This window comes from Schistocerca serialis, chromosome 5 (genome assembly GCF_023864345.2).
Source record: "Schistocerca serialis cubense isolate TAMUIC-IGC-003099 chromosome 5, iqSchSeri2.2, whole genome shotgun sequence".
Classification (NCBI taxonomy): domain Eukaryota; kingdom Metazoa; phylum Arthropoda; class Insecta; order Orthoptera; family Acrididae; genus Schistocerca; species Schistocerca serialis.
The window spans coordinates 534,486,748-534,502,323 of NC_064642.1; the positions used below are offsets into that span (position 1 = coordinate 534,486,748).

The following is a 15,576-nucleotide window of genomic DNA, read 5'->3' on the forward strand; positions in this document are numbered from 1 at the left end:
AATATTAGCGTTTCTCTCGTTTCGTTTGAGTATGGAGTGCGGAAACAATGACTGCTTAAGTATAGTGTATAGACTGTATAAATATAGTATATCTTCTCGTTTCGTTTGAGTGTGGAATGTGGAAAGAACGACTGTTTAATTGACCAGTTGCGAGCTGTGATTTTCTTCAGGGTCCCTACTTAGTATGTTTCTAAATTCTTCGCACAATACTGGTTCTTGAAATTTTGTAAGTAGGGTTTCGCGGGAAAGTTGGCTATCTTCAAACATCAGCCAGTTTTTTTTTTTCGGAATTTCCGGGTGTCAAGCAAATTTGCGAACGTTCATGCTAGATGTTCGATATCCTCTTGTCTCTATGTGGTGCGGATCCATCATATTGTAGGTTGGGACTCACAACTGTTTTGAAAGCATTCTCGTTTGTAGATTGAGTGCGTCTCTCAAGTAAGCTACCAGTGTAACAAGTCGTATCTCCTGCTGTACCATTATCATTTAAAAATCCTACAACTTGTTATACTCAAGTATTTTTATGAGTTGACTGATTCCAACTGTGGCTGTTTATTGTACCCCTAGTTATTATTTAAAAGGCATTTTTTTTAAAATTTATTTATGGAGGACGTTCGGGTAGTTCGTGATGATGCCGTAGAATGCCATAGCTTATGACTCAGCTCCATGTGCTCGAGGAAAAGCTCCAAGAATGTCTGTAGTGAAGTTCCTTACGGTACGAGACATATTGTAGATTCATCTTCTCGCCTTGAGATGGATCGTTATAATATTTGTGTTTTGGTTTCTGTTTTCTAACTTAGAAGATAAATTTTTTCATTATAATGCCATTACTGTGGTGTATTTGTTTTTAACAAAAAAGATAAAAATCCAGTAATACTATCCGCATAAATTAAGCACCTTTCAGATATGTTGACGCGAATAAGCTAAAACAAACGAAATTGTATTCCCGTTTCCAAAGTTTCGAAACCAACGTGGCATCCGCATGTTCAATATGGTTGTGTTGTATATCTCTGGCGACAACGGTAAAGTTCTGTGAATTTTTTATTTGTCAACAAGTCAGGTAGTTATTGTAACCTAAAGAAAATGTGAAATATTTTTCTTGTAGCGTTGTTGTGGAACGGGTTTGTCATTTTACCGGCATAATAACAGTTGTTACTGAAGATATCTGGGCTAAATATATAATTAATGCCGACTGACATAACCTGCTGTATCTCAGTTCTGCATTGTGTTGTTTATATTAATCTCAGGTTGCAAAAATAAGAATGTCGCTTTACGATGATATGGATGCAATCAAACAGAAGTCGGAACAAGTTGCCGGCTGGTCGTCTGGCATAAAGTTACTGCAGTCCCAACTGCAGTTGAAGAAGGCTGTCCAAACGCAGGTAAGAACGAGGAATCGTGGTATTCCGGAATAGCCTGCTGCAACACAGGAAACTGAGGTACGCGTTATCCTGTGTTTGCGTTTGCTATTCGTAAGGTAATTTATAATGAGACGTAATCGAAACTGATATTTTCAGTAACCCTTCTCAGTACTACACCAAATGCGAAAAAATACGTTAAATTAATTTAGCATGTCGAATCCCCCCCCTCACCCACACACAAAAAAAGAAACACCTTAACCTGTTACATTCTGAATTAACTTGATGGTTTTAAGAAGCCGAGATACACCTTTTCTCATTAGATGGTTTAGTCACTTCAATAAGTATTTTAGAATAACCTCTCAGTGTTGTTTATTGTTAATTATAGTCTAGTAACTTTGTGATAGATTTATTTGTTAGGTCTTGTAAAATCTGTAAGCCTGTAACTATCAGTATGATTAGTGTTAGTTCTAACTTTTTGTTATACCTACTTTATAGATGCTGTGTGCCATGGTTTATCTGCCTATCAATGTTTGTCTCATTCCTCGTGTGTGCTAGGATTTATGGAACATAAACAGATATCTGTCGGTGAATCATAGCATACTGTAGTAATTTGCCCTTGGAATAACAGTTTTCCTTGTTTTCCATTTCAGGCAGATTTTCAGTATCAACTGATCTCTGATATCAGTTAGTATGTATCTTTCATTAAATAACTGCAAATTGTATTAGTCACAGCGTAAGTCATAATTGTAGAATTCTATATGTAAAACACATCAAATCCAAACGTCTGTTAGATACAGATTTTAGTACCTCCATTTGATTTAACAAGCATATATCTGCAGAGCTTTGAGTTCCTCATTTGAGAAAGAGATTATGTAAAGCATTTAAATATGTCAGGGGAATGCAACTGACTAACTTCCTTAATGACAGCTAATAATTCAGCATATGATCACACCATAGATTTTCAAGGCACAAATGATACAAGAAGCACTGTACATGGCAGCTCAAAGCCTTTGTGGCTCCACCCATCAAAGGTTTAAGTTGCCATGCACGGTGATATCTCTTATTTGTGCCTTGAAAATGACACAGGTCTGACCTGTTGAAATATCAGCAGTTGTCAGGAGCATTACCTAGCAACATTTCCATGAGATGTTTGAATATTCACTTAATTATGAAGCTTAAACTCACACCTCCATTTGAAGTAGCTTAACATGTGGCATTGGACTGAACAGCAACTAAACAAAAATAGAAAATTATAGAATTTGGAGCTTGCAAACCCAATTTACTGAATTCATTGTTGAATGGATGAGATGTGAGAAAAAGAGTGTTGCAGTACAGAGAAGTTATAATTGAATCTTAAGTTAAGAGATATTTTTTTTACACAGATTGGAATTGATATTCAGTAGTGGCATGCAACAAACAGGATGCAAATTCCAGTGTGGTAGAATATGTACAGAGTAATAAGAAAGCAGGTAATGGTATCAGCAGATGGCATTCCATCTGATATCTGTATACCCCTTCTACGTGTCATTTGTACTGAAAATTCGTTGTTCTCAAGAAGGGTGTTAATTTTATCTTTGTCCTACACATCTGGTACCTGGAGTCCAACTAGTTTTAAGCTCTTGATGAATATCACGGATCCATTGTCCTCCTGACTTATTTCTAAGATTCGTCGGGTCGACAGAAGCGTCCGATCCCACGCGTCGGCTTTGACCCGTGACGTAAGGGTGTTGTCGTGTGTGACGTCATGACGGCGCGGAGATTGGTTTGAGTGTGGCTGTCTCCGGTTCTGTTTTATCTTATGTTATTTACTTTTCTGATCTGTTCGTTCTATCTCGTGAGATTTTTTTTTTAATTTAAAAACACTTGTTACTTATTTTAATTATCTGTTTCCTCGAATTTCTGTTTTAGTTTATTAAATTTATCTTTCTGATCTGTTCGTTCTATCCCGTGAGATTTTTTTTTTTAAAGACAAAAAACACTAATCAGCTACTGAAGCATCTTTATCTTCTATGGGTTGCAGGGGTTACGACCCCTGGGGAGGTGGGTGGGTATTCACGCATGGCTGTCTTCACTTACACGTTGTAGCTACGCAAGGCGTCTAAATTTGTTTATATTTAGTTTGCCTCCCACCCAAAACACCCCAGTTCCCGTGCGTGTCCCGTTAGTGTCATTAGTCTTCTTGTGGAAAGTGTGTGTGTTTGTTTTTGTTTCCGCCATATTTGTGACGTCATGGGTCAAAGCAGACGGGTGGGATCAGACGCTTCCGTATTTCCGATTCGTCAGTACATGTTGTTGTAAAATCTTGTTTCCTTGCATTCACTAGATGCAAAAGAAATACGAGATTCTTGTCTTCTTCATTATGCTGGTGAGTGGATCAATCTCTTGAAAGACAGTTTCATTGAGGAGGATTCTCCAGACCCCCTTGTCTCTGTATTTTTTTTATTTATGCTAGTTCTAATGAAAGTTTTGAGAAGCTGATCAGTTCTTCCTTCATTTTTAATTTAGAAGAGGGTTTCATAAGCTTAAGTAGCTCTTGGGAGGGTTCAATTTTATGCTGTTAAATTGTAGTGTCTGTCGACAAGCATCTCTTCATATTCCTTGACCAGGTTAGAAACTGTGCTGCTTTCATTTTGTTGATTCTATTTCTCCATGTTTCCGTCTCACTTAATTTACTTTTGATAATTTCTCCAAGATATTTAAGGTGTAGAACTAGTTCAGTTTTTGGTTGTTTTACTTATACACATAGGCACAATCTGTTTTCTCAGAGGAGACAGAGAGAAAATTTTATTACAAGTTAATTAATTCATAATAACATACCCATTATTATTTAACTATCTGCTTTTACATGTATTTATACATTAGTGCAGTGCTGTAACATATACATATCATATACATATACTTAAACATTACACTTTTCTTTCCTCCCACATCACTGCTTCTGCATGTTGCGTATGTGATGAAAGATTTTACAAGTGACTACATGATCCATAAAGTAGGCCTTGCTTATCATTGGTATGAAGCAGACCATCTTAGTATGAAATATATCTCAATTCTTACCAGTGGCACATGGCTGATAATGTATGGTAATGTACCACAAATCTGCAGAGATTAGATAATGATACAAAATTTATTGGGTGGAATTTAGATTACTCGGGAACTGACTGTAATTTGAGAGATCCTGAAGTAACATGTCAGACATTCTCTCTTAAAGTGAACCAGCATTGCTCAGAAAGAACATGAATGAAGAGAACAATGAAAATAATAGATGTGTAACTAACTCATCTTAGAAATCACATTAGCGAGCAAGATGATGCGGTGTTTAAGAAACGAAACTTGCATTCAAAAAGAAAGAGCTTAAAAACTTGAACCTCCTGTACAGACTTCAGTCATAGGAAGCAATGGAGAAAATCACAAAAATGCGGAAGTTGAGGTATTACCAGACACATGTCTGAGAAAGAAATGGATAATTTCTAATGGATGAATAAGATAAGACATAATCACAAGTTTATCTGATACAGTTTGAATTTGGGACAGAAATCTACCATAGACTGTATAATAATAATTGAAGAATTTGGAAGATGCCTCACTGAAGTGAAAGTGATTCCACGCATTAATTTCAACTGAGACGCAGACTTTTGGTAGGTACAATGAAGAAATTCCGAAAATGTACATGTGAAGGAAAAAAAGACAGGCAAAAATAGAGAAACTCAGGGATATAGAGGGAGAAGTGTAAGACACAACTTCCTGATGATGAGAGGATACTTGTGGAGTAAAAATGGAGGAGGTTCAAACATGCCCTAGTCAAGGCAGCAGAAGAAACATTTGGAAGTACATCAACAAAAATCAGACACAAAGAAGCTCCATGTTGGAATGAGGGTATTGCAGATGTAGTATGGAACATAATAGAGACAAATGAAAACAACTAAGCAGAGCAGCAAGGAAAATGGTAGCATTAGTTAAGATGTTTTGGGAAAAATTCACAAAAGAAATAGAAGAGAATTTTAATGATGACAAGAAGATATTACACCACATATGAGGCAACAGAAGGAAACAGAAAGAAAAACTTAAAAAGGCATCCAAAAAGAGGAAAAACCCATGTGGTAGGAAGAAGTAGTTTTGAAAGTGCAGAAAGAATACTTCCAGGTGCTATATGAAGGACACGATGTAACAAATACACATGATGAACCAGAGGGAGACAAAAGAAATATTACCACAACAGAGGAAATGGAAAGAAAGTATCAGCAGATGTTGTATCTCGAGAAAGTTGTATGAGAAATGAAAAATGGTGAAGTTCCTGGAGCAGATGACATCATAGTGGAAATGATCAAAACCACAGGACCTATCGGAATTCATGCCTGTGTAGAATAATGAGGATAGTGTAGACATATGAAAAGATTCCTGATGATTGGACAAAGGCAATTATTGTACCTACATTTAAAAAGGGTAACAAGGGGCTGTGCGAGAATTAACAGAGGAATAGCACTATTGTGCCACTGCATGAAGATTTGTGAAAAGATAGTTGAAAGTGAAATAATAAAAATCAGCAGGAAAAATAAATGGTTTAACTTGCAGTGGAAAAATGATTAAAGAAGGTAAAAGCTTTGATGTATGTAGGAATTAAATCAACCAAGAAATAAACATCAAGGATGAAATTTCAGAGAGAATAGAAAATTATTTGAAGTTTAATTACTGTGTATTGGCCATAATTAGAAATTAGAAAATACCTGCCAAAGCAAAGATCATGATCTGCAAGTCATTCAAAATGTTGGAAGATCTGAACGGAATACAAGAAATAGAAATGTGCTTTCTATGAGGGACAAATAATTTACACGTGGAGAGAGTGGTTCAAAACCAGAATGGGCAATAACAGAGGCAAATGGAAATAACTGATCAGAACAGCAAGGAAAATGATAGCATTAGCTAAGCAGGTGCATACTAGGTAGCAGAAGGCAGCTCAAAGAAAATACTTCAAAAGTCGTCAACAAAGAAGGAAAACCCATGTGGGAGAGAGAAATTTTGAAAGTATGGAAAGAACACTTCCAAGAAGCATATGAAGGACGTGATTAAAAATAAACATAAAACCACACACACATGATTAGATAGAGAGAGACGAAAGAAACAGCACCATCACAGAGGAAGTAGAATGAGAAGTTCAGCAGATGTTAGATGCAGAGAAAGCTGTATGAGAAATGATCCCTCCTGGGTAGTATGAAAAGGGACAGAATAAGGAATGATCAAGCCCCTAAAAGAAACTAGGGCGAGTAATAGGCTTAAATCGTTTGGCCACGTTAAAAGAATGGGAGCAGAAAGACTTTCAAGAAGAGCCGTAGAATGGACACAATACAGACGAAGACCAATTGGTAGACCTTAAACAAGATGGAGAGACCAGGTGAAGGATGATGTGAACTGAAGAGGGCTGCCATGAGAAGAGATGCTAAATGATAGTCTTTGGAAGAAAAATAATAATAATAATAATAAGACGAAGTATCAGGTGGATAAACCTAAAGTGATAACAAATAAACTGTATTTGTCAATATCAATGAAATTCGCCAACATCCATGTAACTGAGATGTTATTTTATTTTGACTACCAGTTTAGGCATTCCTTTATGCCACCTTCAGGCCCCATATGCATCTCTGAAAATGAGCAATATTGTCATACAATGCAATATATTCCTGGATGCCCTGAATTCAAACCGTTTCACGAGTGCTTCATTTGAAGACTTGATAGCAACGACATCCAGGAAAATATGGCACTGTATGACAATATCATTTATTTTGAGAGATGCATATGGGGCCTGAAGATGGCATGGTGGAATGCCAAAACTGATAGTCAAAATAAAATAACATCTCAGTTACATGTTTCTTGGTGAATGTCATTGATATTGATAATTACTTGACCAGCCGATGTCCCCTGTCCATGATGGATCAACAGGGATTGTAAACTGTATTGTCTACTGTTCCATTCATTCCAGTTAATCACAATGTTATAACACACTAAGAGGATCTAAATGTGGGTAAGTTCTGGTTAAAGGAGACCACTCACCGAAAAGCAGGTGCATTGAGTCATCAATAGGCACCTAGACCTGAAATATTCCTACAGGAAATAGATGATGATTGCCAGAACAACCACCTTCAGCTTCAGTTTGAAAGGCACTGTTTGTCACTACCTTCAGCTTTTGTGGAACCTGCTGAAAATGTACATTGCAGAAGTGCTCTGTGTTTCTTCTTCAACAGCATGTAGTTGTGAGAGTTTCATTGTGTTAACACAATGTATCGCCTGGTGTCCTGAATGTAGGCTAAAATGTGATTAGCCTGGCAGACACTTTTGATCCTAAACAAGTTTGGAGTCTTACAGAAAGGCAGGAAGATTAAGATGTAACATCCCGTCAACGACAAAAGGAGTTTTACAAGATCTATATGTAAACTGCTATATAAAGACAAAACATTGTTTCCAAAAATCTTGATAAAGGTCTTCATTGATTTAATTCAAGTTATTACACCGTGCTCTAATAAACATTCAAGTGAGAGGGGGGAGGATGGACATAGAGAGGCAGAAGGACGAAATGGAGGGGAGGGGTGGGGGGAGTAGGAGATGGACAGAGAGAGGAGTGGTAAACATTGTTTCCAAAAATCTCCAAGAGTTCTTGATCAATTTACTTCAGATTGTGACTCTAATAAAAATTCGAACAGACATAAGCCATGTGTTACTTAAAACAACAATATACGGATTTTCTGCTAAAAGCGACTGTGATAAAGAAATCCTGTGCTGTGAAAATGTGCAGGTCATTTACCTTCTCACAGCAGTTTTAATTAGGTTAGCAGGACATTTAAACCACTAGACAAATTGTTTTTGCCATATATATTCTTTCTCCCAGTATATAATTTTCAACAAGTTTTGTATTTACAAAAATATGCCGTTTTGCTTCCTACCTCACAGTTGGTCTTAACAGAAAACAGGAAAGCTGTATTTATGACATATGATTAGAATACTACTATTGAATCTGAATCATCTGAAACTTCAAAATCCTACTCATTTGCAGATTTAAACTATGTGAAATAGTGTCATTGTATCTATTATCCTCACAGATCCAGCAGCTGGACAGGTCTCTCTCATACCCATGTACCAATGATCCCAGCCGATTTACATGTTCATTTTAAGCAACTTCAGTTTCCATTCAAGGTTTCATTAGCAATAACAATAAACATGGTTGAAGAGCGGGGGGGGGGGGGGGGGGGGGGCGTGGATGTAGGAAGGAGGAAGAGAGAGGAGGGGGAGAAGTTGATGGACAGAAGGAGGGTGGAGAAGGAGATTAGGACTTCTGTCCAATTCCCATTTTTAAGCATTGCTGCGTTCGCTAGTCTTATATGTAAACCTTAAGAAAAGAGGAGTGGAGAGTCTCTGTTTAAGTTTTCATTAATATGTTTGTGTTTTATTTGAATTAAGCATTGTGTGTTTCCCTTGCAGCCAAGAAGAGATGCTCTCCGCAAATCAGGACAGATACTTGCACCTGTCATTGATTTGAAATCCAAAAAGGATGATGAAGATTCAAATTCTAATTCCAGTTTTGGCAGTTATTCAGGAAAGGTAAACAGATAATCACCTGTTACACAATAACCCCAAAATCTAATGCATTTATTTGTATATGTGTTACTCATTATTGTTTTAGGAAGGAAAAGGCAATAACTCATCAAGGGACTTGGATTGGAATGTGGAAGGTGAATATGATCCAATGTGGCCAAATGATTATGAAAAGGTGGTGAAAGGTATGTCTGAGAATAATGCGTAATTTTGTTGCTTTTATATTGTGTCCGCTGACTTATTTAATCTCATTTTTCAGTTGATAGAGATAAAACTTATTTCAAAGAGAGCATGATCTAGTATCAAGACACCTGTTTTTGCTTGTACAGTAATTGCTGAGGAAGAGAACATAAGTACTTATTTATTTGTTTATTTGATCTCAAGATACCTATGTTGTTTAACGTACAAAGAATGTAGGACAAGTCATGTCCATATAAATTCAAAAATGTGGTAGAGAAATGTTTTAAGGTACAATAATAAGCTATAATAGTAAATTATATAGCACAGCCCAACAAAAATTATGTAACTTACGTTTCACATTTATATACAACACATAAGTAAGACTGTAACATTGAAAATAATAATAATTATAATACTACCAAAAGTGCAATAAAGATCCAAGTAGAGTTTATACAAATTATCCTTTAGATGTCCATCAACTGAATAAAAATAGTGCGTAAGTAAAATGTTCTTAACTTTATCGTTAGGTAAAAAGTTCTTAACTTCATCCCTAAATGTATACCTGTTTCCATAAACTTATAGGGATAAATATTGTAGATCACATTGCCCATATTTCATACTACATAGAGCTTCCTGGTTGTGTTTGGCTCTGAAGATGTTTGCACTGGAACGTGTGTTCCAATATATGAATACAGAGAGAAGTCAGTATTTTTAATTCCCCAGAAATTAGCTTAGGGAATATTCAAAGAGACACCTATTTCATTATCTTTTTGAGTCTCTTTTACATCAGAAAATTTTTCCAATGTACTGACCTCCAGAACAGGCAACCATAAGAGATTGTCAGTGGGATTTGGAAAAGGAGACCTGTGTCATCTGTGAACAGTTCAGGTAAGACTTTAGGCATATTCAGAGACAGAACATTGATGAACAAAAGGAAAAGCAGGGGCCTCGGAAATAAGTCTGGAGGAACACCATACCTAACTACAATTTCATTAGACAGAACTTTATTAGCATCTTTACTAGAAATTACAGCCACATGCATCCTATTTGTGAGGGAAAAAAACAAACTAAAACCACTTATTACAAGTGCCTCCAATACCTAATGACTCCAATTTTTACAGGAGCAATAGGCAGATCAGAAACGAAATCCATATTGTGTTCTTCAAACCATTCTTTCACGGTATGTGCATGATGATTAAGTGCATTGCTATCTTTGAAAAACAAAATCCCTATGGTTGTATTTGGAACAATATCAGTTACATTTAGTTTATGCGTAAACATGAGAGGTCAAGATTCAAACTAAGTAAATTTGTACTACGCAATACATCTGCCACAAATGACCTGTATCTTGGACTACATGAAAGAGGGACCCCTAGCCTCGTGGTCACTTCCAGTCAGATTTTACTACATTTAAACCTACACCCATACTTCGCAAACAACTGCAAAGTGCATGGCAGAGGGTACATCCTCTTGTACCTGTTGTTAGAGTTTCTTCCCATATCATTCACGTATGGAGCAAAGGAATAATGATTGTTTGAATGCCTCTGTGCCTGCTGTAATTATTTTCCTGTTTCCTCACGATCCCTGTGTGAGCAATACATAGGGAGTTGTATATTCCTAGTCTTCATTTTTAGTCTACATCTATTTTCAAGAGTCTGCCAGTTCAGTTTTTTCAGCATCTCTGTAACACCTTCCTAGTTGTCAAACCTACCTGTGATCATACTTGGTGTCCTTCTCTGTATACATTCAGTATCCCCTATTAGTCCTATTTGCTATGGGTCCCACATACTTGCCCATTATTCTAGAACAAGTCCCACAAATGGTTTGTCAGCAGTCTCCTTTGTAGGTTGATTGTACTTCCCCAGTATTTACCAATAATGCTACTACCTGCTTTACCCACAATAGAGCCTATGTGGTCATTCTGTTTCATATCCCTACAAAGGTTTACATTCAGGTATTTGTACAAGTTGGCCAATTCTAACTATGGCTCATTGATATTGTAGTCATAGGATACTAAGTTTTTTTTTTCTTTCTTTCTTTCTTCCATTCTGTGAAGTGCACAGTTTACATTCCTGAACATTTAAGGCAAGTTGCCAATCTTTTCTCCACTTACAAAGATCTGACAATATTTATACAGCTTCTTTCAGACAGTACTTCATTATAGATAACTGCATCATCTGCAAAAGGTCTGAGGTTACTATTAATGTTACCTGCAATGTCATTAATGTACAACATGAACAGCAAGGATCCCAACACACTTCCCTGGGGCACACCTGAAGATGACGACGACTCTCCATCCAAGATAAAATGCTGTGCCCTCCCGGTCAAAAAGTCCTTAATCTAGTCATAAATTTCACTTCATACCGTATATGATCAAACTTCAGACAATAAGTATAGGTGTGATACTGAGTCAAATGCTTTTTGGAAGTCAAGAAATACCACATCTACCTGACAACCTTGACCCAAAGCTTTCAGTATGTCATGTGAGAAGTGTGAGTTGGGTTTGACATGATCAATATTTTCGGAAACTATGCTGGCTGGCATGGAGGAGGTTATTCTGTTCAAGATACCTCATTTCGTTTGAACTCACAATATTTTCTAAGATTCTACAACAAATAATTGTCAAAGATAATTGACAGTAGTTTTGTGGATCACGTCTACTACACTTCATTAAACAGATGTTACCTGTACTTACTTCCAACTAGTGTGCATGGCTTAATGTTTCAGGGATCAGTGATGGATTATATTTAGAAAGATTATAGTTAGAAGAGAGACTACCTCGGCTGCAAATTCAGTATAGAAGCTGATAGGGATTCCATCGGGCCCAGGAGCTTTGTTCAATTTTAATGATTTCAGCTGGTTCTCAACACCACTGACATGATCACTGATTCCACTCATCTCTTCAGTGGTTAGAGGATTAAACTGTGGAATTCTCTTGAGTTTTCCTTTGTAAAGGAACATTTGAAAATAGAGCTAAGCATTTCAGATTTTGCTTTGCTACACTCAATTTCTGTTCCTGTCTCATTTGTTAGGGACTGGACTCTTAACTTTGGTGCCACTAACAGGCTTTACATATGACCAGAATTTCTTTGGCTTTTGTGAAAGATCATTTTACAGTATTCTGCCATGGTAGTGACTGGAGGCTTCGTGCAGTTCCCTCTTGACTGCCAAATGTGTTTCATTCAGCATCTCTCTATATATAGTCCTGTGCTTTATTTTACACCTATTATGCAGTAGTCTCTGTATCTTTATAAGTTCCTTTACGCTGACTGTATACAATGGATTTGCCTCTGGTTATGAACTGTTGTAGTGGGTACATATCTGTCCAGTGCATAGTCAACTATTCTTTTAAACTTGAGCTATAGATGCTCTATGTGCTCCTGCCCTGTGCAGAAAATTTCAAGTTCCTCATTGAGGTATATCTCTGTTGATTTTTTATCTCATCTACTGAACATATAAATTTTTCTGTTTGTTTTAGTTGCCCTTTGTACTTTGGTAATCATTGTTACCACAGCTGCATTATGATTGCTGATACCAGTTTCGATGTGGACATCCTCAAAGAGGCCAGATCTGTTTGTTGCCATTAGGTCCAATACATTTCCATTATTAGTGGAGTTCCGAACTATCTGTTCTAGGCAATTTTCAGAGAAGGCATTTAATAATGTTTCACAGGATATCTAATGATACACGCCACTAACAAAACTGTGGTTTTCCAAATTGATTGTTGGAATGAATGTACTGCTGAATGTACACTGAATCCCAGATGATGCTCTGGCTATTTCTGCCATAGCCCATTATGAATGCCACTTGGGTGTATAGAACATGCTTTTTGTGAATGTTGTGGGCTTGATCGGTGCTGTATTCATCCACAGCAGTGTGTTTGCACATATGAGTTGCCATATCTAGCTTTCACCTTGGATATCAGTTGGTTGTTAGAGCCTTAGTTGATACTAATACTGGTTAACTCCTAACTGTAGCAACTTGCATACATTTCACACATCTAAACATGAAGAAGAGACCCTTGTAATGTGTCCCCTATCAAACACTGAAAAATCCATTTCCTGTCTTTGTCAACTTATGACCAACTATGTTGTGCAATCGTTAGATGCTACAGGGCTGCATATACAGAATCATCCCAAAAGCCATTTGTCCCTTGTTCATGTTATCAGTTAATGATATTGTATTCTGTGATCACTCTTTGCAGAATGTTGGAGAGAATGTGAGGCAAAGTACCAGAGTATATGGGGAAAGGAGGAAGGACAAGAGTGAAGTGTTGCAGTATATTTTGAAAGTTAGTATGGGTCATTAAGGACAGAAGTTTGCACAGAAAGTGCCACAGAAAAAAAGTTTAGAGAATACAGTCTGTATTTATAGAGGAAGTGAACTGTAAGATGTACAGGGTGTAACAAAATGATAACCAACAACATTGAAGTATTTTACGAGGTGTTTTGAGGAGAAAATGAGGCTAATAATCCCTGTCTGGAAACATTATCCTCCAATGCTACAGATAGTCAGAAGTATAAGAGCCCACACCTGCCACTAGACCACCCAATCAACCGGAAATGAAAATTTGTGTGCATACTGTTGTTGTGACAGGAGTGGACTTGTTGGTCAGCATCTTATTTTCTGAATGCTGTCAGATCTGTTGTGGGAAGGTGTGCTCACAATTTGTCAGTGTACGTGGTGCTGCCTAAAGGGTGACCTAGAGACAGATGTTGGCCCCTAAAACTTCAACAGTCTATGACACCAATGTATGATGTTTACAGAGAGTGATTTATACCTAAAATTTGTTCCTCAACATATTCTCTACAAGTTGCTGAAGTTTGTGAATATCATTTGTATGTATATAATGTGTAATGTATATATTTGTATGTATATAATATAAAAGTGGGAGAAAGAGAAGTGCGAAGTTGATTTGACATTGTACAGATAATCTGGTAAAGGTAATTGTTCCCAAAATGGGGGCCCCAGTTTATACAATGAGAGATTTTTATTTATGCAGCCTTTAGTATGCAACCATTAACACAGTACATTTAGTAGAGCAGATGAAATGAGAGCTTTCTCAGGATTTTCAGATATTATAGTTCAATATGATTTGAATGCAGCTTACCTGCTGTCTAAAAACATTCCTAGTTGCAAGACTGATCTTGAATTTGTTCCTGAACATTTGCTTGTGCTTGGTTAGTACACCAGAAGTTGAATCAAAAGACTTTCCTAATGTTGGGATCAAGAGGAATCAAATTATTGAACCAACCATATTAACAGATTTGTTGTATATCATGTTGCGTGAATTGATGCAGTTAAGTTAATATAAGGGACAGAAGTGTGATAATTTCCTGGATAGCTGGGACTTATTAGCTGCTCGATGTTATATTTGTTTTGTAAATAAAAACCACCTTTTCTTGCTGCAGTGTATTTTATTTTTTTCCAGATGCATTTTCCCTTTTCCTTTAAGGCATCTTCAGTGGAATCTTGAATGATGCAGTTTTGTTTGCGTTTTTAGTTGGTATCTGCATTTCATCTCATCTGGTCACATGCTGGAGGCAACACTACAACTCCATTTTTGAAACATAAGCTTGTTTCCAGGTTACGAATTTTTTCTTCAAAATTTTCATATTGTTTGCACTAATTGCTGGAGACCATTGTTAGTCTTCTGTCACTAGTTGTAGATATTTTACTGAAAAATGTTATTTAAAGTCGTAACAACTTTGTGTTCACTTTGTCTCTCCCTGTTTTATTTACAAAACTAATATTTCTGTGCTTGCTGCAGATAATGGCCATGGAAATGAACTTGTTACTTGGGGTTAGTTTAAAATGGAAAGAGAGAAAATTGAAAGCAGGAAATTGCTGATATATTGAGATGTGAGTGTTGACATACAACAGTAGAAATTATTCCAGAAGTAGCAGCCTGTTGATCTAAGGTGCTGTGGGTGGTTTTCAGGCTGAAGTGCAAATGAGAATCAAACAATATTATGAAAAGGAAAGTTGCCACTCACTATATAGCAGAGCTACTGAGTCGCAGATAGCCCCCCCCCCCCCTCCCCCCCTCCAACACACAAGACTGCAGCCTCTGGCAGCTGAAGCCACACTGAGAATCAAAAATAGTGAACCCATTTGTTGGGTCATGTCTCGGACAAATACCTATGTCGTTATTCTTCACTACGAATGAAATTACAATTAAATCATTACAGTGAAATGAATACCCTTAGCTGCATACAGGCATTGATACACGCCAATGGGAGCAGTTGAAAATGTGTGCCCCGGACAGGACTCGAACCCTGGATCTCCGTCTTAAATGGCAGACGCTGTATCCATCTGAGCCACGGAGGACACTGAGGGTAGTGCAATTGCAGGGACTTATCTCTGGCACACCTCCTGTGAGACCCACATTCCCAACTTATTGTCCCGCACTATATTCGTAGTGCCCCTGCCCATTACACATGTCCGAAAGAAC

At 37.2% G+C, this 15,576-nt stretch overlaps 1 protein-coding gene across 2 annotated transcripts in view; it reads left to right on the forward strand.

The window, feature by feature from the left end:
* The first annotated feature begins 978 nt into the window (after positions 1 to 978).
* The window catches only part of LOC126481311 (splicing factor 45), a 93,271-nt gene continuing 78,673 nt past the window's right edge, over positions 979 to 15,576 (forward strand). The window contains exons 1-4 of one of the 2 annotated variants that reach the window (XM_050104969.1): positions 979 to 1,060; positions 1,248 to 1,382; positions 8,829 to 8,948; positions 9,031 to 9,127. In XM_050104969.1, the coding sequence (XP_049960926.1) occupies positions 1,263 to 1,382; positions 8,829 to 8,948; positions 9,031 to 9,127 (337 nt within the window). In that variant the 5' untranslated portion in view covers positions 979 to 1,060; positions 1,248 to 1,262. Of the gene's footprint in view, positions 1,383 to 8,828; positions 8,949 to 9,030; positions 9,128 to 15,576 lie in introns of both variants that reach the window. The other variant, XM_050104968.1, reaches the window with a different exon arrangement.